Below are 24,092 nucleotides of genomic sequence, written 5' to 3'. Positions count from 1 at the left end.
ACCAACCTTTCACGGCCTGTGTTCAGGGTTAGAGATAGACAAGCGGCCATGTGCGCCGAGGAGCGATAGCGATCTGTTTTTTTTTGGTTCTTTTAAGTATGATATAAATGCTCAAATATACACTGTAGAAACTGTAAATCCACAGGAACAATCGCAGGAGGGACAGTGCCGCTGAGGTCTCTCGGAAAGGCTGTCCTGCTGCAACGTGAAGCGTTCAGCGTTGGTATCCACTGTTTTCCAGCGCTGCTGACGCTGGGCACTTCAACTGGTTAGCGGCCACCACCACCCAAGCCTTCCAACGCCCGGTCTAGCCACAGTGAGCAGTGAAGCAACTCCAGACAGGTCACATCTCACCCGCTATTCCCTTTATATCTGAGAACCTGTCCTTTTTCACTTGGACAAACTCAAGGATGTTCAAGCATCTGTGGAAACAGCCCGTCAACACAGTCCTCCACCCCTCAACAAAAGCGAAGATGAGCTCGGGTGCCCCGGCCAAGAAGATATCCTTCGGGCCGTTCGAGGTGACCTCGCAGGTGAGTGGGTTCAGCTGGGCAAGGGCAAGAGCACACAAACAGAGCATGACCACCGCTGACGCAGAATCCAAGGTCTTCCTCACAACGCCACACTCCTTCGCCCTGGTCAACCTCAAGCCGCTGCTCCCGGGCCACGTCCTGGTGTGCCCATCGCGGCCCCACAAGCGCCTGACGGACCTCTCGCCCCCCGAGGTGACAGATCTGTTCGCGACCGTGCAGAGGGTGGAGCGCATGCTGGCCCGTCACTACTTCCCCAGCGAGAACCACCACCACCACCACCAGCAGCAGCAGCAGCAGCAGCCGGCACCGGCAGCGCCGGGCGGCTCGTTCAACATCGCCGTGCAGGACGGCCCGGAGGCCGGGCAGACGGTCGCCCACGTCCACGTGCACGTCATCCCGCGCGTCCGCGGGCTGAGCTCCAAGCCCGAGGACACGGCGGGCGACGAGCTGTACGAGCAAATGGCGCGCGAGGAGGGCAACGTCGGCGGGGCTCTGTGGGATCGGCAGCAGCAGCAGCAGCAGCAGCAACGGCAGTTTGGGCACAGGCCCACGGCAGGGGGCGCGTTCGACCGCATCGAGGACTCGCAGAGGAGTGCTAGGAGCATGGAGGAGATGGTGGCCGAGGCGGAGATGTTCCGGAAGGCGCTCAGGGTGATGGAAGAGGAAGAGGGGGCTGCAGCTGTGGGTGGTGAGGCGTCATGACAGATCTGGATGTCTCACTCGGGAGCTGTGATGTTCGTGTCGGCGAGGGTATTACAGCATATAGCTTCAGGCACGATTTATGCAGCCAGCCAGTCGATCAGGTCCGTGGTGCTCACAATGACAAGCGATGTGCATACACATACCATTACTTCTAGGATCACGGCAGACAGGTATCTCCTTCCCAGTGTGTACCAACGCCAGACTTTTGCCCGCCTTGTCAAACTCCTTGTGCAAGAACAGAACCAGCCTCCGGAATAAAACCAACAATTCGGACTCGGTTGTAACAACACACTTGAAATCCCTTCAAACGCACATAGATCAGTCCAGGCCGGGGATCTGGTCCAGATTCGTCATCGAGCTGTCAAAATCCCACGTGTCCCCCATATCCAGATCAGCCCCCTGCAGGCCCTTAAACATAAATACATCATTCCCAGCCACACCGTTTCCAGCCCCAGCCCCGGCTGCATTGTTGTTGTTATTGCTGCTATTCGTTGTGTTGCTGTTGTTCGTTGGGCTGGTCATGCCCCAACCCTCAAAATTTTGCTGCCAGTTGATTCCATCCTTAAGGAACCAATCCTGCCCATCAATGGCATACACCGAATTCGGCGTGGCGTTGCGAGTCGCTGCCCGCGAGCTCTGTGTCGAAGGCCCGCTGCTGGTCATCTGGACTGGGGCGTAGGACTGATGGTATCGCGGCATAGCAGGCGCGCTGACGCCAGGCATCGCCCACGGACTGTTGAAGGCGAGGCCGGGGTTGCTGGCGGGGTCGACAGAGGCGGATGTCGGCCCCTGGCGGGGCTGCACGCTGGTCGGTGCTATTGATCCGACGCCCATGGTTGACATGAGGTCCGGTGACATGGCTGCAGCTGCGTCCTGTGCCATGTGTGAAGGTGGGACGTCAGGCCGGTTTGGGCTGTTCTTGAGCAGAATAGGTGACTGGGGAAATGATGGGGGCGACGGTGTCACGGATGGCATCATGGGCTGATTTGGTGACGGCACGTCTCCGGTGCCCAGATAGCCGTAGTTCTCATCGGTTCGCTTAAGGATCGCGGCTGCCTCCTCTGGCAGCTCGCAGTTCCATTTCCTGGAGAGGACGCTGATGATACTCAGTGATCGTCTGGCGCACAGCCAGTCCTCGGCTATCTCCTCCAGGTGCTTCACACCATGGATGATGTCTCTCCTTGCAGTCTTCTCAGGCAGGTTGAGCAGGTGTATGGTGCAGGCAGAATGGACCATGTATACTGCGATGTTACATATCTGCCGGAGATTGTACAGCTTCTTGTATAACCTCATGAGTTTCGAGATGAAACCGGCGTTGGCCGTGCAAATGCGCCGAGGAGACACGTGCGGTGGTAATGGAGATGTGGCAGGATTGTACTTCAAGAACGGCCGGAAGAGATGGATATACTGCAAATGATAGAACATGCTACAGATTTGAAATCAGCAGTGGCCTCAGCGGATGAGACAGAATCACTTACTGCATTAATATCACATTTGGCAGCTGGCCATCCTTTGGCTCAAACTCCTGTGGCAACTCCTTCCTCCAGTCTTCCAGCCGCCTGTGCAGCTCGCTGAGCTTTTTCAGCTCGACCGACTTCCCACTTGACCTGCCGATATGATTCGGGTGGTAGAAGAATATTAGCAAGTCACTGCTAATCTCGCACAGCTTCGAAAGCTGGAGGCCAACGGCCCGGGTTCGAGCCGGCTGGCTCAGGGTCTGATCGAATCCGCCGTCCGCGTATGGTGACCAAGTCCCGCCGTCTTCATCCGGGAAGACGCTATATTTGGGGACGTTGTAAGAGTTTTTGGGCAGCTGTGGTAGCCGGCCGAGATAGTTGGACCAGCACTTGTCGAAAAGGAAGCAGCCCCAGAACGTTATCCTGCGAGCATCGATTTCTTCAGCGCTGATCTGCCCATTTTCTGAAGCAATTGCTCCTGCGTCGAGGTTGAGACCTATGTCCTGAGCCATGCGGAAGCTCATCCCACTATAAACCCATCCCTTGGCCTCACGCCCACAGCCCGCCTCGCGTACGGACATCAAGGCCAGGGCCTGGACGGTGACCAGCTTGGGCTTTTCGTACTCGTCGTTGTCGATGATGACTTTCTTGGCCGCGGCAAAGAAGTGGTCCCCTTTGGTCCGACTGTCTCCCGGCACGGCGAAGGCTCCAGGCACATCCGTGAAGTGGCAGCCCAGTGCCAACATAGCGTTGACCAAAAGAGGTGAGCAGTATATCGTGCCCTTTGTCAAGGTTCGTGGTTTGCCCTTCAGGAAGTCTCGCCAGAACAGTTTGCGTGAGATTGTGGTAAAGTATGGGTAGTGCCAGTTCCAGTACATGTTCATCAGGTGAACGACCAGATTCCTATCCTTGGTCACGTCCGACCAGCTCGTGACAGGGTCCTCGTTCGTCTGGAGGCTGATGGATTCGGGTTCCACGGGCATGTCATGGGGGTCACCTTGGTAGATGAGGTGCGAAGTCCCCCCGATAAAGCGGATGGTGCCGTTCTCTATCCTGAGTTCGCCCATCTTTCGGGCCAGGTCTCTCTCCCCTTCCACTGGCTGATCCGTGGTGTACTGGTCATCGAATTGAGTGTCGTCGTTGTTCTTGTTAGCAAAGTCTTCCTGCAGGATAGACTCGGCCACGGTGTCCAGGCTGTCGCATGTACGGATCCTCCTTGTGATCTCGGGCACATCCTCCTCTGCGGCGTTGAGGATGGCCTCGATGAGAATCTGGAGGGTTGAGTTCCTAGCCTTGGCGCTGTCGATCTTCTCGCGGTAGACGCCTTTCCTCCTGTGATCCGAATTTGGGTCATAGACACATTCAGTCTCATAGACACTGGCGCAGGCAGCGCAAGAGGGCAAGGCGCCATCGCACTTGGACTTCCTCTTCCGACATGCGATACAGGCCGTGCTGACACAGCGGCGCTTCTGGTTAGCTGGATCATTCCTGCTCCTTGACTTCTTCTTGGTCGGCGGAGGTGGGGCGGCCTCCGGGACTGGCGCCGCGGGTTGCGGCTGAAGAGCCAACTGAGGGTTTTGGGTTTCCATTGCGGATGCTCAGAGCCCAGAGCTCAGATTCAAGCAAGCCAGCGGCTCAGAGAGGCGACAGATGGTTGTGGGTCGTGACTCGAGGGCGGGGACGGCCCAGCCTGGTGACGACGGGTTGAGAGGACGGTGGCGCGGCGCGGCACCGGCATCAGTCAGCATCCGGCCCACCCGGGTCGAATCAGGTGAGATTCTCGTGAGGATACCGGGACACCGAGAGGAGGCGGCCGGAACGTGCGGTACTGAGTACGGCGCGTGGAAAGGTGGAAAAGAGGGGCTCTCTGCACGCACTATGTCCGTATCGCGCGTGCCCGAGTGCGAGGGGAGGGATGGGCGACTGGGAGCGTGGGGGCCCTGGCCTGGTTGGCGATAAGGAGGGAAGGCCTTGATTGACCGGATCAGCCGCAGTCGAGGGCTTAGGCGAGAGCCAGTGCGAGCGTGCGGCTGGGGTGGTGGCGCGACGGGCGCCACAAGTACCCGGTAGTCTTTGGCGTCCAGTACGTCCACATCGGGAGGGCTGCTTGCTAGGAGCAGGACCCCGACCCAGCCGTCGACCAGGACGAACGAGGCCTGGCCTGTGATGCTCGGCGGCAGAGGGCGGGCGGCGGGAGGTGGGCGAACCTAGGGTGCGCCACCCAATGACCGCGATATGACCGTGGGCAGCAGGTGGTTGCGCTCCAGGTGGGACGTCCTGTTTACCTAGGCAAGGGTGAATGGGCTCGGCTCCAGTCCCCAGCTCAGTGCCAGGCAGGTTACTTTGCTTTTCTTCGTGGGCATGTGCCTCTGCTTGTGGTTGTTGATAAGACTTGGTTGACACGCGAGACAATGACCCAAGTGGACTTGCATGAGTCGATCCGCCCTGCCACAACCTCCGTGGGGCCCCGGTCCCGGCTGTTGATCCCGCGCGCACTTGTGTCGTCGCTGCGAAATCCTGACTCCGTGAGTGGTCAACAGGTGTGGGGGTTCCGCCTTGCTCGGATGTCAGGGTTAAACCCAATGCCCCTTTCTTTTCTCAACAAGAGGAACACGGGCCTCTGCATATCTGTGAAATCTATGTATTGTAGTGTTTTGAAGAAAATGCATCCTGTTCAGGCCATCACAGTGGACAGCGAAATTACATGGGCTTACTGCTCCAGCTCATCTGGGGGATCTTGGTGTTTATATCCAGTGCTGACTTCTACTTCTAATGGGATTTATATCCTGCCAAGGCTTCTTTGGCATCTCTATACCTACCTTTCTAGATGCTCGCTTAGGCCAGCTGATGGAGTGACAGAACATGTCACGAAAATTGAACGTTGGTGTGTTTCAAAGTAGCAGAGCACATCTGCACTTTGCTCTGTCTCTACCTTGGTCAATGTTACGAGTTTCCCTGCCAGACCTGCGGACCCATTAACTATTGCAATTCTGCACCGGGGCGAGGTTTGCTAATGTACTATAAAATGCCCAGACAGCACTTGAGGCCGTATTTCTGATGTTCGATCATAGGAGTGATCAACCCACAGTGTTTCAAAGCTGATATAGATGCAAATACGCCACCTTGTTGTCTCAACAGTTGAATGCAGTGGCACATGAACCGGCAGGCTGGCAGGAGTGCAGCTGACATGTTGTGTCACCCACCATCGCCTTTGCACGCCTGTCAACTTCTTAACAATTTTCGATTTTCCCCTGTGTGAGCGTAAGGCAGTAATGCGTTATTGTTTCTCAAAAGCGTTGATGCCTAGTTTTAAACTTCTATGGCACCTGCCCTGATCAGCTCAGTCGCTAAGCTGACAAACTCAGCAACAACCTCATGCTGCCATTCACACTTGTCACCCGATTTCGCGATCACATACACCAATATCATGGATTCTGATGGTTCTCAGTGTCCCGAAGACAGCAACTCGACAGACTGCCTGCTCCGAGCCCTGCTCAGTCTTCTTAGGGAACACAAAGCGGCTGATGACGCAGAAATCGACTGGGACCCAATCAATTTCGCAGTCACACTCCTCATCGGCTTAGCCGCCATATCCTTTGCCCTGGCGACTGTGCTACAGGCCATATTCGCAGCCGGGAAAGGTCGACGAAGAACCAGTCGTCTTGCAATCGGACAATGGTCACAAAAGACGGCGAGAAGATGGGACTGGTCTGAGATGAACTTTCATTTCACAGCATCTACGCCAATTCTACGGGAAGACTCGTTGCCGGCCTTGTCATCGCAGTCCGGGACTGCAGAACACAGGAATGGCGATCATGTCGACGGGGGACACGACACGGGCTGTGCAGACGAGAAACCTGACCAAGGGGTTGTCGACAGCACAGGATCGTTCCACACTGCTCTGAAACTTAGAAATAGAAGCTTGTGGGCTAATGCCTGGAAAATTGCCTCGAAGCTTCATCCAAGTCAATCTCCACGCCCATTTGCAACATGGCTCGGGTTTTTCGAAGAAGTGGGCTTAGACAAACTGGAGTGCCAGGTTTGGGGCAACAGTGTACGAGAAGTTGCTGCGGATTATCTGCCAGATGACCTCGTGGCCGCCCCTGCTTACGCGCAAATTGGAGCCATTGTTGCTGGAGCGGCGACGGCAGGAATCCAGAAGCTGGACATCGATCAACAAAACTACCCAATCCTCCTTGGGCAAGGATTTCAAATTGGCTTTCGCCAACACCCGGCTCTTGGAGTCATCGGTGCTTATTCGCGATACGATAAGGGGAACAAGCAATCTAGATCGCTGAGTTTGAAAGAACTTAGGTCAGCGATGCGATGCGGACGTGGCATCGTCGAAGCAGACCTCACAATGAATTTGTCCACCCATTTCACAAGACGACAATCCATTGAAACATGGGTTCTGACCCCGAAGTTGCCTGCAACCAGAGAAAGCCCGAGCCCGAGACCGAGTCGCCTATTTGTCTTGAAGCTGGCAACAGTTTCTGAAGTCTACTTGCCGCTGATTGCTGGTCTGTCCGCTCACACACCGAAATGCGTTCCTGCGCTGTTTCCAACGACCGCAATTGGGGCCAGTCCTTCTCTCACGGCCCTCGCCCTAAGTGGTAATTATTGGGCGAAGGCGCGTCTCGACGAATTTAGCCAATTCCACATCTTCAAATGGCCAACAACTCAGGACACTCCGGATTGGCACGGATTCGACTGGCTTGATTCTCCAGCCTCGAAATGGAGTCCAGAGGTTCAAGAGCTTTATCTCAAATTAATTTGCCACCAGCAGAATGATACTCTTAACTCTATCCTGGAGACCCATTTTATAACGTCAGAGATCGCAGCACATATGGAAAAGTTAAAAGCAAAAATAGAGACAGCAAAAGCACCAGGACCAGAACCAGAACCAGAACCAGAACCAGAACCAGAACCAGAACCAGAACCAACTAAGTTGTCGATTGCAGAACTACGAATTGTAGCCACAGGAGAAGGCGTGACTTCACACGCTGCGCTCGGGGAACCAAAGACTTCTCACGAAAATATCAGAATTTGCAGTGGGCACCGTATGGTCCTCCACATGTGCCTCAAGCTTCTTCGAGAACCTGAAAAGCTTGAGGGCTGGTTTTTTGAGACCTCACCTGATGACCAGAGAACTCTAAGACGGATTGTTCTTGAACAAATGAGAGATGTGGACCAATGGCTACGCGAAACTCAAATAGATGTCGAAGGCCGGTCAATCCTTTTGGGCAACACTACCATAGTTTTGTTGCAGGCTGAACAGATGATCGAAGACCAGGTTCTCCGCGCATTACCGCCAGGAACGCCTGTGGGCCAGGTTGGAAAGAGTCAACCGGATGAACAGGGTCAATGGCAGAGCACCAACTGGGAACAACCTGAACCTAATACTGCCCGCGAAATCCATCTCAAAACGCTGCGAACTCTTCGCAATTTGGTCGATGATCTGGATGAAAACCAGTCTGGAGCAAGGCAACTGGAAAGTCTCGTGGAAGTTCATCGCGTTTTTCCCACCAGCCACCTCTGGGATAGGATGAGGGCACTGGTGGTCTACCATTCTGAGGAAGAGCACCATTGGCCACTGTGGGACCGATTCCACCAGGAGAGAAACAACAAGTCGGCTAGAGACATAGACGATGTTATCATTTATCGCTGTCTCATGATGATTCTGTTATTCCGAACGGCCGCAGATAGTAGCAAGATACTGGAGTCAGGACTATGGGATAAGGTTGTGCCTATGATTTAGTGGCTGTAAATACAATGTGACCCGGCAGCATTGCCTGGCTTGTCAATGGCCTCGATTTCGTCGTGCGGTAACACAACTTGGATTATGTTGGGTTTAATACACTTTCTTTGCACTGAAGGATACTCAGCTTTGGACGAGACTGCTGCAGAAAAGTCAAATGAAAGCAGACTGAACTTCAAGCTGGTGAATGCTCTGGAGGCAACATAAGCACCGTAAAACGGCCTCAACAATGACGGGCCATCCTCAAAAAGTCTCCTTTTGTACGTGATCCGCATAATTTTTATCGAATGAAACCACGATCCCGCAGATTTTCTTTCTGAACGGCGTCGATTGTGAGGCCGTGACACTGCTGTAAAAGCCGAATGGGGCTTTCAGATAGCCATCAGTGACAAAGAGTGGCGACTAGGTGTTAAATCCCTCGTAGATTAACTATATCGCCATTTACAGAAGACCTAACGCCACGTTAAATTGAGGAGCGGCTAAAGCACTCTATCTTATCTGCACTGCCGTTCCGGATAATTAACGAATCAAAGTATATCACGGCCTAACTGTCAATGGTGGGGTCTATCAGGAGCTACAAAGTAGTAGACTATCTTGATAAAGGCTATTGCTAGTATTAATACAGTATCCTGTGTCTCAGTATACTGTCAGAAACAATTGAGAAACTTGAAAATCACTTCCATGGGGCGACTCATAACCAGTGAACTCATAATTGAGAGTTCGCATCTCCAGAAAGTTGGATTTATTCCGACAGTTCATCTCGTCAATTTGAGAATGATAACAATTAAACCTTCTGAGATTCTGAGCCTATGTACCTACGCATTATACCTTGAATGAATTGTTGATTAAAGCCCCTTGGGCTCCAGTATTTTCCACATTCCCGACGGAGAGCAAGCCGCAGATCGCTGCAAAGCAATACATAATCGCAATAACGCGCGGAGTATTGAAAAGGGTAGGACATCTATCATTTATCAGGCGTTCTAGGAATAGTAGATACTTGTGCGTGGGAGAAATGGAAATCCCAGCCGAAGTCTGTGTCTGCCAGCAGATAGGCACGTACGTTTCAGTTATGAAACTGCACCTCATTCCCAAGGAGTGTGCGACGGAGTACACAATGAAAAAGAAACAAATTCCATCCAAGGAAATCAGTCATTCAGTAGGAAGATGTCATAAACACCAAGGAAAACACACCAGCTCAACAGACAAATCGCGGGAAAGCGCATACTCATGAATCCCAGATTGGGCCAAACGCCGGCACACCCCTCGTCTCGAGGTCATACACCAGCTTGGAGGTGACGGGCCCGTTGCTGATGATACAAACGCACTCGGCGTTGCTCGCCTTGTAGAGCTTGTACGCCTCGAGCGCCATGTTCGGCCGCCCCTGCTCGCGCGTGTTCCAGACCACCGCTTCGGGGTCCGTGTCGTAGATGGCGTCGATTATCTTCCGCCCGAATGTCTTTTCCGGGGCGGGAGTGGACCAGAAGATCCTGCAGGGGACTTTCTTCGCTGTTGAATCAATCTCGATTAGTATTCTGTGCGAAACAGTGCTGGTGGCTCTTCATTTAGGGCCAGGGGAAAGGAGGCGGCTTGAAGACATACCCATGATAACTGGCAAGCAAGGTCCAATACCTGATCCGGTGGCAACCAGCACGATCTTGTTGAAGAGCGGCGCCATGCGCAGGACTCCAGAGGCCGGAACACCGCGAGTCCAAATCCTCGTGGGCGGGTTCTCGATCGTGCGACCAGTCCAGTCGCCAGCCCGCGAGACAACGATGCTGAATCCCGGCTTTTCGGGCTCAGTCACCGTAGCGAACGCGTGCCACTCCCTCATGGGGTTATCCGTGATGCGGACAGCCCGGCCGGGAGGCGGCGTGCAGAAGTCAAAGTACAGCCGGACCGCGTGCTTCGACAAGGGCTCGACAACGACGTTGACCTTGCGCAGCCGGATCCAGGGCGCCGCGATGGAGAGCGTGGTCAGAGTGACCAGCCAGATCGCAGGGCTGCGCAGCAGTTCGCCGCCGAGCGGGACGCCCGCGGGGGTGAGGGAGGCGGTCGAGACGACGATGTGCGCCCAGACGAGTGCGAGGGTCGTCCAGCCGGCGAACCGATGGGTCCACTCGAACTGGTCGTGGAACTTGGGCCGGATCGTGGGGTACGCCATGACGAGGATGACGTTGAGCAGGAGCAGGATGGTGAAGGTGAGCCCGACGGTCGCGCCGTTGATGGGGTACTTCTCGCTGCCCTGGACGAAGTATATCGTCGACTGCACGGCGAAGATAATCCACCACAGCGTGGCGGTCACCGCGGCACCGGAGTGGATGCCGCCCATGTGGTAGCAGCGAGCGAGGTGGCGGCGGATCCAGAGCGGCGCTGACGTCGGGCAGCGGGTGGCGAGCCAGAAGACAAGGTTGACGACGTATTCCTGGCGGAAGAGGACCGAGGCGAGAAGGTTCGCAGCCACTGCTGTCGCGATGTTGTTGACCGGGAGGCCCTCGCTCGGCGCGTTGACGAGCATGAAGATGAAGCCGATGAGGTTGATGCTGAAAATGACAACAAACAGCTTCCTGTACGCAGAAAGGGCCTTGTGGCGGAACCATCTCTCGCCGTGGAAGCCGTTCTTGGCTGGCAACTCGATCTCCTTCTCGTTGACGCTCTCCATTTCCGTGATTGAGCCGCGCTCGAGGCTCTTCTCCACGGTACCCGGCTTGTACAGCCCCACAGTTGTCTCCTGGGAGTAGACCGTGGGTGGTGGCGTTGGGAGGTCCTGGACCGGCTTGGTGATCTCGGGCTCATTAGCAGCACCGAGTTCCTTGAGGGTCCTCTTGTCGATCTTGCCGCCGGGGGTCATCGGCATGCTCGTCATGTGAACAAGCTTGGAAGGCAGGGCATAGTGGTTAAGACGCGTCGCAAGGTGAGCCTTCAGAGCGACCTCGTCCACCATGGCAGCGGCGCTGTAGAACCCCCAAAGCACCTCGCCAATCTTGATGGCAGCGGCTTTTTCGACGCCCTGGAAGGACTCGATGGTGGCAGAGACACCGTCGAGTTCCACGCGGAACCCCTTGATCTTGACTTGGTCGTCCCTGCGGCCCAGGGGCTCGAGCTCGCCGTTTCCGAGCCAGCGGCCCAGGTCCCCTGTGTTGAACATCATGCTGCCGTCACTCGCGAACTTGTCAGGCCGATACCTCTGCGCCGTGAGATCCGGTAGGTTGACGTATCCCCTGGAAACGCTGAGTCCCCCGACCCACATCAGGCCGATCTCCCCGATTCTCACGGGATTCAACGAGTCGTCCAAGACGTACACATTTGTGTTTGGAATTGGCTTCCCGATTGTGAGCTTTGTACCAGGCTCGTGGAGTTGAGCAGTGTTCAGGATCGTGATCTCAGTCGGGCCGCAGATGTTGTAAAAGTTGACATGGGGAGACCTTTTCTTATGTGTTAGTGAAATTTTTCCTATTGAAAAGGCTGAAGGAATCGGCTTTGCAAATTCAACAGAAACATGTTTTCTGGGCTGGTGTAAGCCCCCGACATTGTAGTACATAACAAATGCATGCTGCATAGTCAAAGTGCTCGCTTATACTTCTGTTTCGAGGCAGGCCACAGAAAAACTAGGAGGGAAAGAAGAGAAAATTATGCTTACCATTCTTCCGCCAATGAGACGGGGCAAGGTTCCCCTCCCACGACGATGGTTTTGATTTGGGAACTCGGACCGCTTTGGGAAGTATTTCTGGGCCCCAGTCGGCGTGCTGATGACAACGTCAACGCGACCGAGGCATGCGTTCCAGATCTCACGGTCGCCCCCCCTGCGCGAAGGTCCCCGAAGGTTCAAGGTACCTCCGTTCATTAACGTCCCAAGAATCTCCCAAGCGCACAGGTCGAAGCTCAGCATCAGCACGCAGGCAACCTCGGTGCCGACCGTGATGCCAAGCTTGCCTGGCTCGTTGAGCAGGGTATTGCAGAGGTTCATATGGCTGCAGTCCACGCCCTTTGGCTTCCCGGTTGTGCCAGATCTAAGGTTTTGGTTTTAGTTTTCACGCTCGGATTCAATTTGACGATAAGGGTCAACATACGTGTAAATGACATAGGCGCCATCTTGCGACTGAATGTTGACATTCAGCCTCTGCGTGTCTCCGGTCGTCCAGATGGAATCCGCGGCGTCAAAAGCAACAACCTTTGCGGAGCTTCCAGCTGGCATGCTCCTCTCAACCTTGTCTTTGAAGTTGGAGAAGCAAAGCACAACGCTCGCTCCTGAGTCGTAGATAACACTGCGAGGATGTTAAAAATGGGCCTCAAACGCTTTAACCACTTCGGGATCAAGAAGGGCAGCAAAAGTGCACTCACTGCCTCAGACTGGCCTCTACCATAACGGCGCCGTCTATCGGGACGTACTGCGCCCCTGCTTTCAAGACACCAAAGATGAACGCGCACATCTCGATGGATCGAGAATAGACGCAGACAACTCTCTGGCCCGGGGCCACGCCATGATTTTGCACAAGATAGTTAGCTATCACGTTGGAGCGCGCATCAAGCTCAGCGTATGTCAACGTCCTCTCGGAGTCAAAACATTCGCGAACAGCTGTGGCGTGTGGATACGCGGAGGCAACTGATTGGAATGCGTCCCTGATAGTGTAGTGAGGAAGGGGGATTGTTGGTCCCTTTCCGTACTTGTTGAAGAGGAGTTGGTCCCCTTGGGACAGTGATGAGGTCGCGTGAAACGACATTGTGGGTGATGTGCAATAGTAGTATGGGGTGCAAGTGGTTGTCAAAGTGGAGAGATCTCAAGCCGACAACGGTTTGGACAAAGTCAGAATATCCTCATGAACTCTGACAAGTAACAATGAGTTGCAACGCCTTGGGATGGACACCAGGGGTTCCTCGGACTTCCCAGTAAGCTTTCTGCTCTCGACAGCGGGCCATGTCTACGTCTTATATAGCGGTTGGCTTTCCGAATCCGTCCATGAGGCCACGGAACACTCCAGATAGCTGGAGGCGTCCCTTCCGCTGCTCCTGCCTCAGAGCCCACCAGTGACAGGGAGGCGAGTTCCACTGAGAATACAAGCTTGTGATCTGGATAAGCTTGTTTTCGTGCTTGTAGTTGCATGTTGCTACATCACATTAACGATGGCGCTCCAACTTGGCACTGTGGTACAGTGACACCCGAAGCCTTGCATCACTTAAACGGGCAAGCATTGTGACAGTCGTGGTGCATAGCGAGGATTGGCGACATTCCGAATAGGGCGTAGACCGCGCTTAGCACATAGACATGGCGCGTTAATCCACATCTGTACATGTAACGTAACGGAAAACCGCAGCATTCTACATGATACAGGCTAAACACTCAAGTCGCTTGAAATAACACTGCTATTAACTAGAAATCAAGCAAAACTAAGGTAAAAATAATGTTCTTTTTTTTTTTAAAAAAAAAAGAATAAATAAATTTAGTATTATAAGTATTGTGTTTTTCTTTCTTTAAATAAAACCGTTTTTCTTTTTTAAAAGGAAAAAATTAATATTATTTTGATGTTGTATTTTCCCTGTCTAGAAAGCGTCTTTCCTTTTAAGGCTAGTAATAATTCCTTGAAATATAAATATCTGTCGGCATATAGCTATCTGGAAGTACCATCATGGTTGTGAGCTTATCCGGTGCGGGTTTCACAGTCTCCAGTTTCACATGTCGCGAAGGGCCGCAGAGACAGCTGTGTAGTCCCAAACAAGCGTGATAGTCGCCTCTATCTCGAAAGCTTTGCGCATGCGGGCGCAGCTGTTCATCCACTTTCCTGCTTGGCCTCGAGGACACGTTCCCAGGTTTACCCCCACGATCACACCAATGAGGAAGGTTGGAGGAAGGTCGTAGTGTCAGTCGTTGCCTTCACCTCTCTAAGTAGCTTGTCCCGGTCCGTGTCGCACTGCAGCTCGATACCGAGGCCGGGCTGTCCATGCCTTGCATGAGGATCGACGTCGACAAGGCTCTGCAGATTCGCAATGATCGATTGGAACGACTTGCACGTTGCCCGGCAGCAATGTAGTTGCCCAAACTGGTCGGGAGTGTTACATGGATTCTTGTGCCATACTGCTTAGAGATATTCTCACCTCAAATACGAAGAAAATCTCGGCTTACATAAGCCAATAGAGGGCACGGCCAGGGAGCTATATTAAATATTTTAAAAATGATTATGAATAATAGGTTAATATTTTTATATTTTTCTTTATGAATTATTATTTATTAAGTTAAAAATATTATAAGTTTATAATAAATACTTTATTTTTATTAGGTAATTTTTAAAAGTATTTTCGGTTTTTTTAAAAATTACAATATTAGTATAGAAATGGTAAGTTGCATCAATAATTGTATTCTAGCTCCCTGTGAATGGAAAGTGAGTTACAAGTTTGTTCTCCCCGGAGAAAATTCCTGTTCCAGCAATACCAGCACGTAAGCAGCACACGGAAGCTGGAAACTTATTGATCAGGTCCCCGGAGGGCGAAACCCCCGACCTGGCCGCTTAGCGGGGCTGGAGGAGCGCATCTGGGGTGGACCCATGGGGCCGGCCACATGCAAGTCGGGCTCAGGAGCCGAGTGGACGTCACCTGGATGGATGGATGGATGTATGGCAAGCGGCCCCGCGGCAAAGCAAAGCAAAGCAAAGCAAAGCAAAGCAAAGCAAAGCAAAGCAAAGCAAAGCAAAGCAAAGCAAAGCAAATCGCAACAAGGTGTTGAAACGAAAAAACATGGCATGCGGTGCGGAGCCTCCACACTCGCAACGATGGACGTCCGATCCCGCGAAGGCTGTTTTCTACGGTACTATAGCGATAACGGTACTATAGCGATGACTGGCGGCATAGAGGCGATCTCTTGGGCACACCGAGCACTCATCAATTCCCTCATACGGGGCGACTGTCACATGGTGTGGCATCGGCGTATGCGGGCTCGATGTGCGTATGCAGACAGTCGGGCCTTGCGTATGGTCCCTTTCTTCGCTGTTGACGTCGCTCGTCACTTCATACTCATACCTGAAGCCTATGACGCCTTTTTTTTTTTCGTTTTCCGGATCGAGGCGATGCGCTGCAGGGCGAGGAGGCCCGCTGGGGAGGAGGGTTCCTAAGCGAGGCTTCGACCGGGAGGAGAGGGACCCAGAGAAGAAGGATGGAACAACAGAAAGAAGCAGCAAGTTGCTCCTTGGTTGCATCGACCCAGACCTTCCGGGATAGTGGCAAGGGCGGGTATTGGCAGGCTAGGCGGACGAACAAGATGGTTTAGGAACCTGTAGGCCGGGGAACACCGTGATATGGGCAGTGGGTCGGAAATTGGGCCCAGAGATCACCGATGTCCTGGCGACATGTGGAAGGAAGTTGAGGGCGGAATGCGATGCAAGACAGGTGCATGTAGGCAGGCAGGTAGCCAAGGTACATAATTTGGTTTGGAAGGCGGGGGAGACGATTGTCGAGGCAGATTGGCCCCCTCGAGACTGTCGTCACGGCACATATGTGAGCTGTATGTGAGCTGTATGTGTGTGTGTGTGTGTGTGTGTGTGTTTGTCTGTCTGAGAGCTGTTGGGTCCTTCCATGGTAGCGACCGAGAGCGGCAGCGGCCAAGAGAGACCCCTGAGGCCATCGCGATGGCATCGGGCATTCGGGATGCGAGGGGTGCGATTGGGGGGGGGGGAGGCTGTGGTCAGCCCACGGCCAGCAGGACCAGGGCAAAATACGGCGAGCGAATTGTGGATGCGGTGCGGTGCGGTGCGGTGGTTGCATGTGTGCGGAACGGGGGACGGAAGACGCGGGAGGCGTCGACTCGGTCACGCTGCATTTGATTGCCCAGAGCGGTTGGCAGACGCGCTGAGACGCTGCGCTGCAGGCGTGTGGAAAAGGAGGTTCCTTGTTTTCCCTGGCTTCCCTGGTTTTCCTTGCCCGTGCTGGGGCTGGCAGCGTCGTTGGTAAGAGGTTTGTCATTCAGCCTGGCCATCGCGTCTCCGGGTTGCAAAACGCGCAAGGTGCGCAGTCCGCGAGGCATGGCGGCTTGGGAGTTTGACGCCAAGATCCGGATCCAGCAACTGCGGAAGTTGGAGGGCGTCCAGGCTCGCAGGCAGGCCCCTGCAAGTGCCTGGTGCCGTCGGATGTGATCTTCGCTGTCAGGCTCTGATACGGGTTTAACCTGTCCAGTTGTCAAATAAGCTTTTGGCCAGCGTTGGGCCCAGCCAGCCTGCCTCGAGCCTGCCAGCGCCCAGGGTGGCACACAGGAGACAGGGTAGCGCCAGGTAGCGCCCTCCCCACCCGTGCTTAACTTGCTCCTGCCTGATTCAATGTCCCTATCTGATTGATAATAACCTGCCACGATGCGACAATCATGAGTCTATCGAGCACCGAAATGTATGCTGCCATGTATGTTGACGCAACAAATATGCCGGCACCCTCTGCGCATATGCAAGCCAGCATCGCTATGCGTCGCCGTGCTGCCCCCATTGCCCGCGCTGGGGAAAAGCAGAGCAGAGATACCACGTATACCACATGCTCAACTAGGCAATTATGCTGGCCCTCACTCGGATGCGGACACTGCGCCCTGCACATCGAGCTGGACTCACATGTGCGCCCGGGGTCCTTCGCCCCGTTGCACTCGGACCAGCATACCTCTTTCTGAAACTGCACAACAGTTCCTGCCATTCCTGCGCACCAGTGCTTTGTTGAAAAGGGCAACCCTTTGCCCAGCTGAAATCCGAATTTCAAATTTTGCCCTGACAAATCACTGCCCTATGATGAACATGGCTGGAAATCTGATGCAAGATATCGTCGACCTCTCGACAGAGCACATCAAGGTGCTGGCCGATGACGACGGCGTGGCGGTTGTGCAACTGAGTCGCCCACAGAAACGCAACGCCCTCACCCAGACCATGATCGATACCATGGTTGCAGCGTTGGGTTACCTGGACGCACGAAAGGATGTTCGCGCGCTGGTCGTCACTGGTAGCCCCGGTGGCGGCCCCTTCTCTGGCGAGTAATTCTGACGACACGACCAGAGATGGGCCAGACAAGCTGACCATCGATTGACGAGCAGCCGGCGTTGACCTCAAGGAGCTGGTTCACATCTCAACCGCCGAGGCACACCAGAGAAACTTCCTCAAGGATCTCACCGATGCCTTTGCCCGCTTCTCGAAACCTTCTGTCGCCGCTGTGGCTGGCTTCGCGGTCAGTAACCTTGCCTGTTCAACAATACTTGACATAGTTACTAACTAGTGGACAGCTGGGAGGCGGTTGTGAAATCGCCTTGGCCGTAAGTGACCATAAAGATGTTTCGGTGGCGCAAGAGACCAAGCTGACAGCTGATGGGCCCAGTGTGATATCATTTACGCCGAAGAAGGTGCCAAATTCGGACTCCCAGAGATAACCATCGGGACCATTCCGGGTGGTGGAGGGACCCAGAGGTTTGCCCGAGCACTGGGAAAGCACAGGGTAGGTTCCCACACTCGCTCCCCTCCTGTCTTGCGCTCTTGACTCACATGGCCACGTAGGCTATGGAACTCATCCTGACGGGTGAGTCGGTCACTGCCGCTGAGCTTCAGCGTCTTGGTCTTGTCAACAAGGTGTTTCCAAAGGAACAGGTCGAGGAAGAAGCAATCAAGCTTGCCAGGCGGGTGGCAGCCTTATCCGCAACTGTCGTCGCGTCTGCGAAGCAGGCCATCTTGACAGGTGAGAACGCCCAACCTAGTGCTGACGACAGAGACGCTTGCTGATCAAATCGCGCGACTCTCAGCCGAGAACTCGCATCTTGAGGCCGGTATGATTCACGAGAAGGCGTTGTACTACGCGACCTTCAGCACTTATGACTGCAAGGAAGGGATGTCTGCATTTTTGGAGAAGCGCGCGCCGCGGTTCGAACATAGGTAGGACAAGGATCAGCATGTCATTGAACGGGGGGCTGGGACGATCGAGTCAAAGCATAGCGTTCGTCCGGGGACGGAGAAGCTTTCTCGGCTGGCATCGTAGCGAGAACTCTACTGTAAAGCTTTTCCTGACCTCCACTGCTTCCCCGCATCCTCACGCGAACAATCATGTAGATCCGGAGACGGACCCCTGGCACCTTACTCAACTCACGACTTCATTTCGTGGCCCCTAAAGTTTTGCCTCCAATCATGACAGTCCAGAAATTTAGTTAGCTATTCAATTACGAGCCTAATTGTGTCCATAGACTTGAAGTGAGCCTCAGGTGGGTGCAGCTCGGGATAGCTGAACGGTTGTTTCGGCACACCTCAAGGTGAATGCCGTCATAGTACATTTGACAATTATACAAATATGAATCCAATCTCCTCCAAAGTGAATGGGTCTGCGATATCCACCGGCGCAGTCACCTCTCTTCTACAGTTGCCAACATGATGTGCCTATTGAGCACCGTCCTGCTGAGTCTCTCCGGCCTCAGCTCCGCAATACTAGCGGCAGATGCTTTCGCGCCCATGGCCTCTCCTCGCAGCCCAGCAGACTCAGGAAAGACATGCACGCTCATTCCAAATGGAGATAACAAGGACGACGTCCCCCAGATTTTGGAGGCTTTTGAAGCTTGCAACAATGGCGGGACAGTGGTCTTCCCCGAAAACGCGACTTTTCACATTGCAACCAAATTGAACCCTGTAATCTACGACGTCACCATTGACTGGAGAGGAACGTGGTTGGTAGGTACCAGCTATCGCTCTTTGTGAAAGCATTTTTCTAGACTTTCAAAACGAGTTGTGCTCACAACTTACATGGCATGTAGTTCTCGGACGACCTGGACTACTGGCGCTCAAATTCATACCCAATAGCCTTCCAGAACCACGCGGCAGGGTTTATCATTTCTGGGGAGAGAATACATATCAATGGCTACGGAACAGGCAAGATCAACGGCAGTGGAAACACGTGGTACACTGCCGAGGCGGGTCAAACACAGCCTGGAAGACCAATGCCTTTCGTTTTCTGGAATGTCTCTGACGTTCTCGTTGAGCACTGTGAGTTAAATATACCACATACAGACCGTACGTCGTAATCACGCTAAACACAACACGAAGTCTCTGTGATTCAAAGCCCACTGTGGTCCGTCAATATAATGAATGGGACGTCGATGTGGTTCGACGACATTTATGTAAACAATACGGCTCTTGATGCTGCATTCGTGAGTTATCTTTTTTGCCCCGAATCTCCCATGCCAGAATTATAAGCTCTGCTGCCCACCGTGGAGCACGCGTCACCACCATTCAATACTTGTGACACATACTCTCTCGTGCGGCAAGGCGGAAAATTGAATATGCTCACGGGAGTACCCTCGGGTGTGGCACCTTTTGGAATAGACTCTTGCGGAATGCACTAACACGAACTCTACTTAGGGAAATAATTGGGTGCAAAATAAGTTCAGCCCTTGAGTTACATTACACACGAACGTGATAGGCTGACTTGAACTTTACATACAGATGGATTCGATACTATGGACGCCTACAACATCAGACTTACAAACTTTGTCTATCAAGGCGGAGACGACGCTATTGCGATTAAACCGCGGTCATACAATATTTTCATCCAGAATGTACGCCTCCCATCAAGCGACAGATCCCAGATTCCTGCTCCGCTGACATACTGTTCTCTCCATAGATAACTGTACACGGAGGCAATGGTGTCGCAATCGGAAGCCTTGGCCAGTATCTCGAAGATAGTTCAGTGGTGAACGTTGTCGTAAAGGATGCTAGCATACTGACCTACAATGACGACATGCACAATTCCGCTTACATCAAGACGTGGGTTGGGGAGCTGGTCCCACAAGATTCATACGAGAGCGACTACTTGCCAAGAGGCGGAGGGTGGTAAGTGAAATCCCGCTCATGCTTGTGGAGTTGTGCCAAGATACGGGCGCTGAAACTGCCTTAACTGTAGGGGAGTTGTACAGAACATTCTCTTCGAGAACTTCTACGTCGAGGGTGCAGCCGCTGGCCCTTCGATCAGCGAGAACTCCGGCAACAATGGTTCGTAATGATGCTTTGTTCAATTGATTTTTTGACCTGCCAGTGGTGTCTCTTTCAGCCTAGAAGCACTAGAAATCTGACAATGGGTATCTGAATAGGCTCATTCGCTGGTACCTCGAATATGCTGATCTCGAATATCGCTTATGTCAACTTCACCGGCTGGCTCGACTCCTCCAACAGTAACCGCACGGCATCAGTTTCGTGTTCAAACAGGCATCCATGTTATAACATTGAAATGAAGAATATTTCGCTCCAGCCGACGCAGAACTCTACCGCTCTAGGGGCTGTGGGAAGCTGTTCCTACATTGCTGCTGGCGGCGTACACGGCATGGAGGGGAGTGGTTGTTCACAGTGAAGGGGTGTCTGGCTTATGGATTGCAGACATGGATAGATACACGTGCCCCCAAAGGACACATTGCTTAATACACTCAAAATTCGTGATCTCAAGCTTTGTACGAGTTGCTTGTGTCATATCGTGTTCACTGAATCTTTTATTAACATCGTCACAGTCTATAGAACCATCATCTTGGCCCTGCCGCAAAGGTAGATTTCTCCCTCAACTTCTGCCCGTATTTCCACAACAAGATTGGGCCGGGCCAACCGATCACAACACCGATGAAAGCAAGCATAGTGTTTCCCCAGCCATAGTCCAGCCTGGCATATAAGCTGGGGGCGAAGAGCGGGAACCCAAAACCAGCGAGACTGCGAAGTACTGTGGCTGCTGCAACGGCGCTCGCAGCGTACCTGGTGTAAGAATCCACCAGAAAACCCTGGATAGCCTGAAAGCCAACGATGACCCCCATGGACAATATGACAACACCTACATCAGGTCCGATCCAATGAACCCGATACTGAGCAGTCCCTAGTACCTGTTAGTCACCTGCTACGGATCCCAAAGTGATACATTCTGGAACATTCCAAAGTAAAAAGATCGGGGATGTGTAGCAGGAGAAGAATGGTACTAACAGCCGTATATAACGAGGCCGACAGGCATCATAATAGCCCCAGGTACCATCATGGGAATACGGAACTCCGGGCGCCCCACGGACACGTTGTAGTGCTTTTTTAGACGGGCATAGATACGGTCCTGAAAGGGAGCGCAGATCTGGGCTCCAAGGAAGAACCCGAGCCCAAGTGCTATGTAGTTCAGCCCACCAATTCCAGTGCTCATCCCGTATGATGCCCAGAGGCCTGGGAATGTAGACAAGATGAGATACATCAGCCCGTAAAGGAACATCATGTAAATGGCAAGGACCTGGATAATTGGCTGAGTGAACAGCATGCGAAAGGGCCTCACAAAAGCCGTGGCCAACGTTCTGGAAACGGTCTTGTCCGGGTCGTCGAAGTCAGTGTGTAGGTCCGTGTTTCCTGTCTCTTTGATGAGCTTTTCCTTGCGCCAACGCAGCAGAACCGGAGTGTAGGTCTCCCTAAGAAGGAAGAGCCCTGCACATTGTATCAAGGCGTCAGCTATAGTTGTGGCGTAGAAAATCCAGCGCCAAGATGTGTTCTCGGATATAAATGCTCCCGCGATGGGGCCAATGGCTGGCCCAAGAAGAGGTGCGAGGCTGTAGATACTCATGGCTCTCCCTCGCTCCTCGGCTGTAAACAAGTCTGAAAGGATCCCACCGCCGATCGCGAGGGGAGCAGACCCGCCGAACCCAGCAAGGAACCGGAATACTATCAGCTGCACCTTAGTGTGGCACAGGCCACATCCGAGGTTGAAGAAGAGGTAGAAGAGGTTAGCAAGCTGAAGGACGATGACGCGGCCGTACAGCTCACTCAGAGGACCGAGAAGGAGAGGACCGATTGCGTATGCTAGATCGTATGTTAGTTACTGATATTTTCAAGTGCCCTCTAATCTCGAAACTACTTCTTACCGAGGACGAAGATCGAGAGTGAAAGTTGCTTCTCAAACTCATTTGTAATGTTCAATTCGCTGGCAATGGAGCCTAATGCTGGTGCTGTCATGGTGGATGATACGGGGCTGATCAACGTGAACGTCGACACCACAAAGACAGCGGCCCACTTCTGACCCGTTTCCCAAGTCTTGGGGTTCTCCGGGTCCTCGGTATTCCAGGTTACGAGGTTTGGGTCTGCTAGGTGCCTCGGAGTTGGCTGCTTCTCAAGTGGGAGCGCAGCCTCGACATCGTGTCGGCTCTCGATCCCATCGCGGACATGGCTGACTGTTCTTGCTACCTCGGGACGGCCAGAGTCACTCGGTCGTCCGGAACGGATCTCGTGTTCAGAGATGGACCCTGAGGAGCTCGAAAAATCATCATCTGTAGGCGAGCCTGGCTTCTCCACCTCGATCTCGTCGTCATCGCGTCTGATGTCCCCAGCGTCCACATCTGGTGATTCGCGTCGCAAGCGACCCCGATCTTGATTTCCATGTCTCAAGTTTCCAAAGTCTTGTGCCTCTGTCTCATTGTTCGTAGGTGTCCATGACGGCGAAGACGAAGGGCCAGCCCCTGTTTCGTTGGCGTCCTTCATTGAGCTTGGGAGAACAGAAGACGAAATATTCGGTGGAAAGTCGTCTAGTGCTCTTTATGACCAAATTTTTGTGGATGCAAACTGTCGAGACAGTGTATGCTGAATGGAGCAAATGATGCGCCGAGGTAGGCTTTGTCGATGTAACTAACTGCCTTATTTACAAAGTTGGACCGGACATGAAAGCGCGCAACTTCCAGGTGAAGTTCACATAGTCATCGTAGCCTCCTCCTAGCTGGAAGAAAAGGGGAAAGAGCATTGAACAAAGACTGCTGTTGGCGCAGCCTCAAAATGAGAGCGCACCCACGAGCGGTCTCCTGCCGACTGCCGGGATCCACAATCTTCGGTGCCGATTCGCACAATTTCTCTTCACTTACGACTAAGGAAAACCACACGAGGTGGGTAAACTAGGCGCAGATCTCACCGCTAGGGTGAAGGACCGGCTCTGCAACAAATGAGACGCCTAGTTTTGTCACCCACCTCGTAATGGAGACTGGGACACTCGGTGTCGGCCTTGGCCGCGTGCCGAAAGCGCACCCGGTTTCTAAGCAGCGGGACAGATGGGGCATGGACTTCAGGACCGGAGACAAATACTAGTCGCCGTTGGAAGCAACTAGTGTCTCAAGACTCCGTTCAAGAGGTCAGTCACATTGTGTCCGGGATTGCCATGTGTAACATGGCACAGCATAGCCGAAGACGGCCGTTTCTCAACGTACTCAAGTGCTTTGTCATACTGTAGTGAGCAGACTTGCTTTCGATTTCATCTTTCATCTTTTGAAGTATTTGGTTCGGACTTAAGGATTTGATTCTTAATTTTCCGTTTTATGTGGGTGAATACCACCGTTGGAAGCGAGTAGCTAATTCCACGCCGGCCCATTCAAATACGTATGAAGAGGTCCTCCCACAGTTCCAGAAGCACCCAGCTGTCAGAAGGGGACACGAGGGCCACCAGAGAGATCTTTCCCTTTCCCTCAAGCTCCACAAGCTTCGACTCGCCCCACCGCTCAATCGCGTTTAGGCGCGCAAATTTCGCCAGGTCTTTAGCGAAATCCTTATAGAATGCGGCGTCACTAAGTGCCTGTTTCGGGGCGCCGGTCTTCTCGAGACGACGCGTATATGCTGAACGCGAGGCGGAGCGCGAGCCCTAACTGACGTGTGGACTGGCGGGTTTGAAAGCGAATGGGGT

The 24,092-nt window shown here is 53.3% G+C and overlaps 7 protein-coding genes across 7 annotated transcripts; 4 read left to right on the top strand and 3 right to left on the bottom strand.

The window, feature by feature from the left end:
• Window positions 1-410: 410 nt before the first annotated feature.
• INS49_000969 (uncharacterized protein) lies at window positions 411-1,235 on the top strand (the record flags this gene model as incomplete). The annotated part of the gene is made up of 2 exons (XM_043161803.1): window positions 411-533; window positions 606-1,235. 2 exons carry the CDS (start codon window positions 411-413, stop codon window positions 1,233-1,235), a joined length of 753 nt encoding a protein of 250 aa, XP_043030309.1.
• Window positions 1,236-1,553: 318 nt separating this feature from the next.
• Window positions 1,554-4,281, bottom strand: INS49_000968 (uncharacterized protein; the record flags this gene model as incomplete). Its single annotated transcript, XM_043161802.1, has 2 exons — window positions 1,554-2,661; window positions 2,714-4,281. 2 exons carry the CDS (start codon window positions 4,279-4,281, stop codon window positions 1,554-1,556), a joined length of 2,676 nt encoding a protein of 891 aa, XP_043030308.1.
• Window positions 4,282-6,119: 1,838 nt separating this feature from the next.
• Window positions 6,120-7,056, top strand: INS49_000967 (uncharacterized protein; the record flags this gene model as incomplete). The annotated part of the gene is made up of 2 exons (XM_043161801.1): window positions 6,120-6,942; window positions 7,007-7,056. The coding sequence occupies 2 exons, from the start codon at window positions 6,120-6,122 to the stop codon at window positions 7,054-7,056; spliced, it is 873 nt and encodes a 290-aa protein (XP_043030307.1).
• Window positions 7,057-9,675: 2,619 nt separating this feature from the next.
• Window positions 9,676-13,168, bottom strand: INS49_000966 (uncharacterized protein; the record flags this gene model as incomplete). The annotated part of the gene is made up of 5 exons (XM_043161800.1): window positions 9,676-9,956; window positions 10,050-11,872; window positions 12,158-12,457; window positions 12,518-12,712; window positions 12,789-13,168. 5 exons carry the CDS (start codon window positions 13,166-13,168, stop codon window positions 9,676-9,678), a joined length of 2,979 nt encoding a protein of 992 aa, XP_043030306.1.
• Window positions 13,169-17,191: 4,023 nt separating this feature from the next.
• Window positions 17,192-18,323, top strand: INS49_000965 (uncharacterized protein; the record flags this gene model as incomplete). Its single annotated transcript, XM_043161799.1, has 6 exons — window positions 17,192-17,402; window positions 17,494-17,624; window positions 17,680-17,709; window positions 17,772-17,888; window positions 17,948-18,125; window positions 18,190-18,323. The coding sequence occupies 6 exons, from the start codon at window positions 17,192-17,194 to the stop codon at window positions 18,321-18,323; spliced, it is 801 nt and encodes a 266-aa protein (XP_043030305.1).
• A 482-nt stretch (window positions 18,324-18,805) lies between these two features.
• On the top strand, window positions 18,806-20,427 carry INS49_000964 (uncharacterized protein; the record flags this gene model as incomplete). The annotated part of the gene is made up of 5 exons (XM_043161798.1): window positions 18,806-19,102; window positions 19,186-19,414; window positions 19,874-19,986; window positions 20,052-20,260; window positions 20,331-20,427. 5 exons carry the CDS (start codon window positions 18,806-18,808, stop codon window positions 20,425-20,427), a joined length of 945 nt encoding a protein of 314 aa, XP_043030304.1.
• A 513-nt stretch (window positions 20,428-20,940) lies between these two features.
• Window positions 20,941-23,165, bottom strand: INS49_000963 (uncharacterized protein; the record flags this gene model as incomplete). The annotated part of the gene is made up of 4 exons (XM_043161797.1): window positions 20,941-21,281; window positions 21,386-22,234; window positions 22,297-22,745; window positions 23,071-23,165. 4 exons carry the CDS (start codon window positions 23,163-23,165, stop codon window positions 20,941-20,943), a joined length of 1,734 nt encoding a protein of 577 aa, XP_043030303.1.
• Between the last annotated feature and the right edge of the window lie 927 nt (window positions 23,166-24,092).

The sequence above is a fragment of the Diaporthe citri genome (genome assembly GCF_014595645.1).
Source record: "Diaporthe citri strain NFHF-8-4 chromosome Unknown scaffold_1, whole genome shotgun sequence".
In the NCBI taxonomy this organism is placed as follows: Eukaryota; Fungi; Ascomycota; class Sordariomycetes; order Diaporthales; family Diaporthaceae; genus Diaporthe; species Diaporthe citri.
Note: the sequence above shows the minus strand (reverse complement) of the source record. Positions and strands in the feature narration are given on the sequence as shown.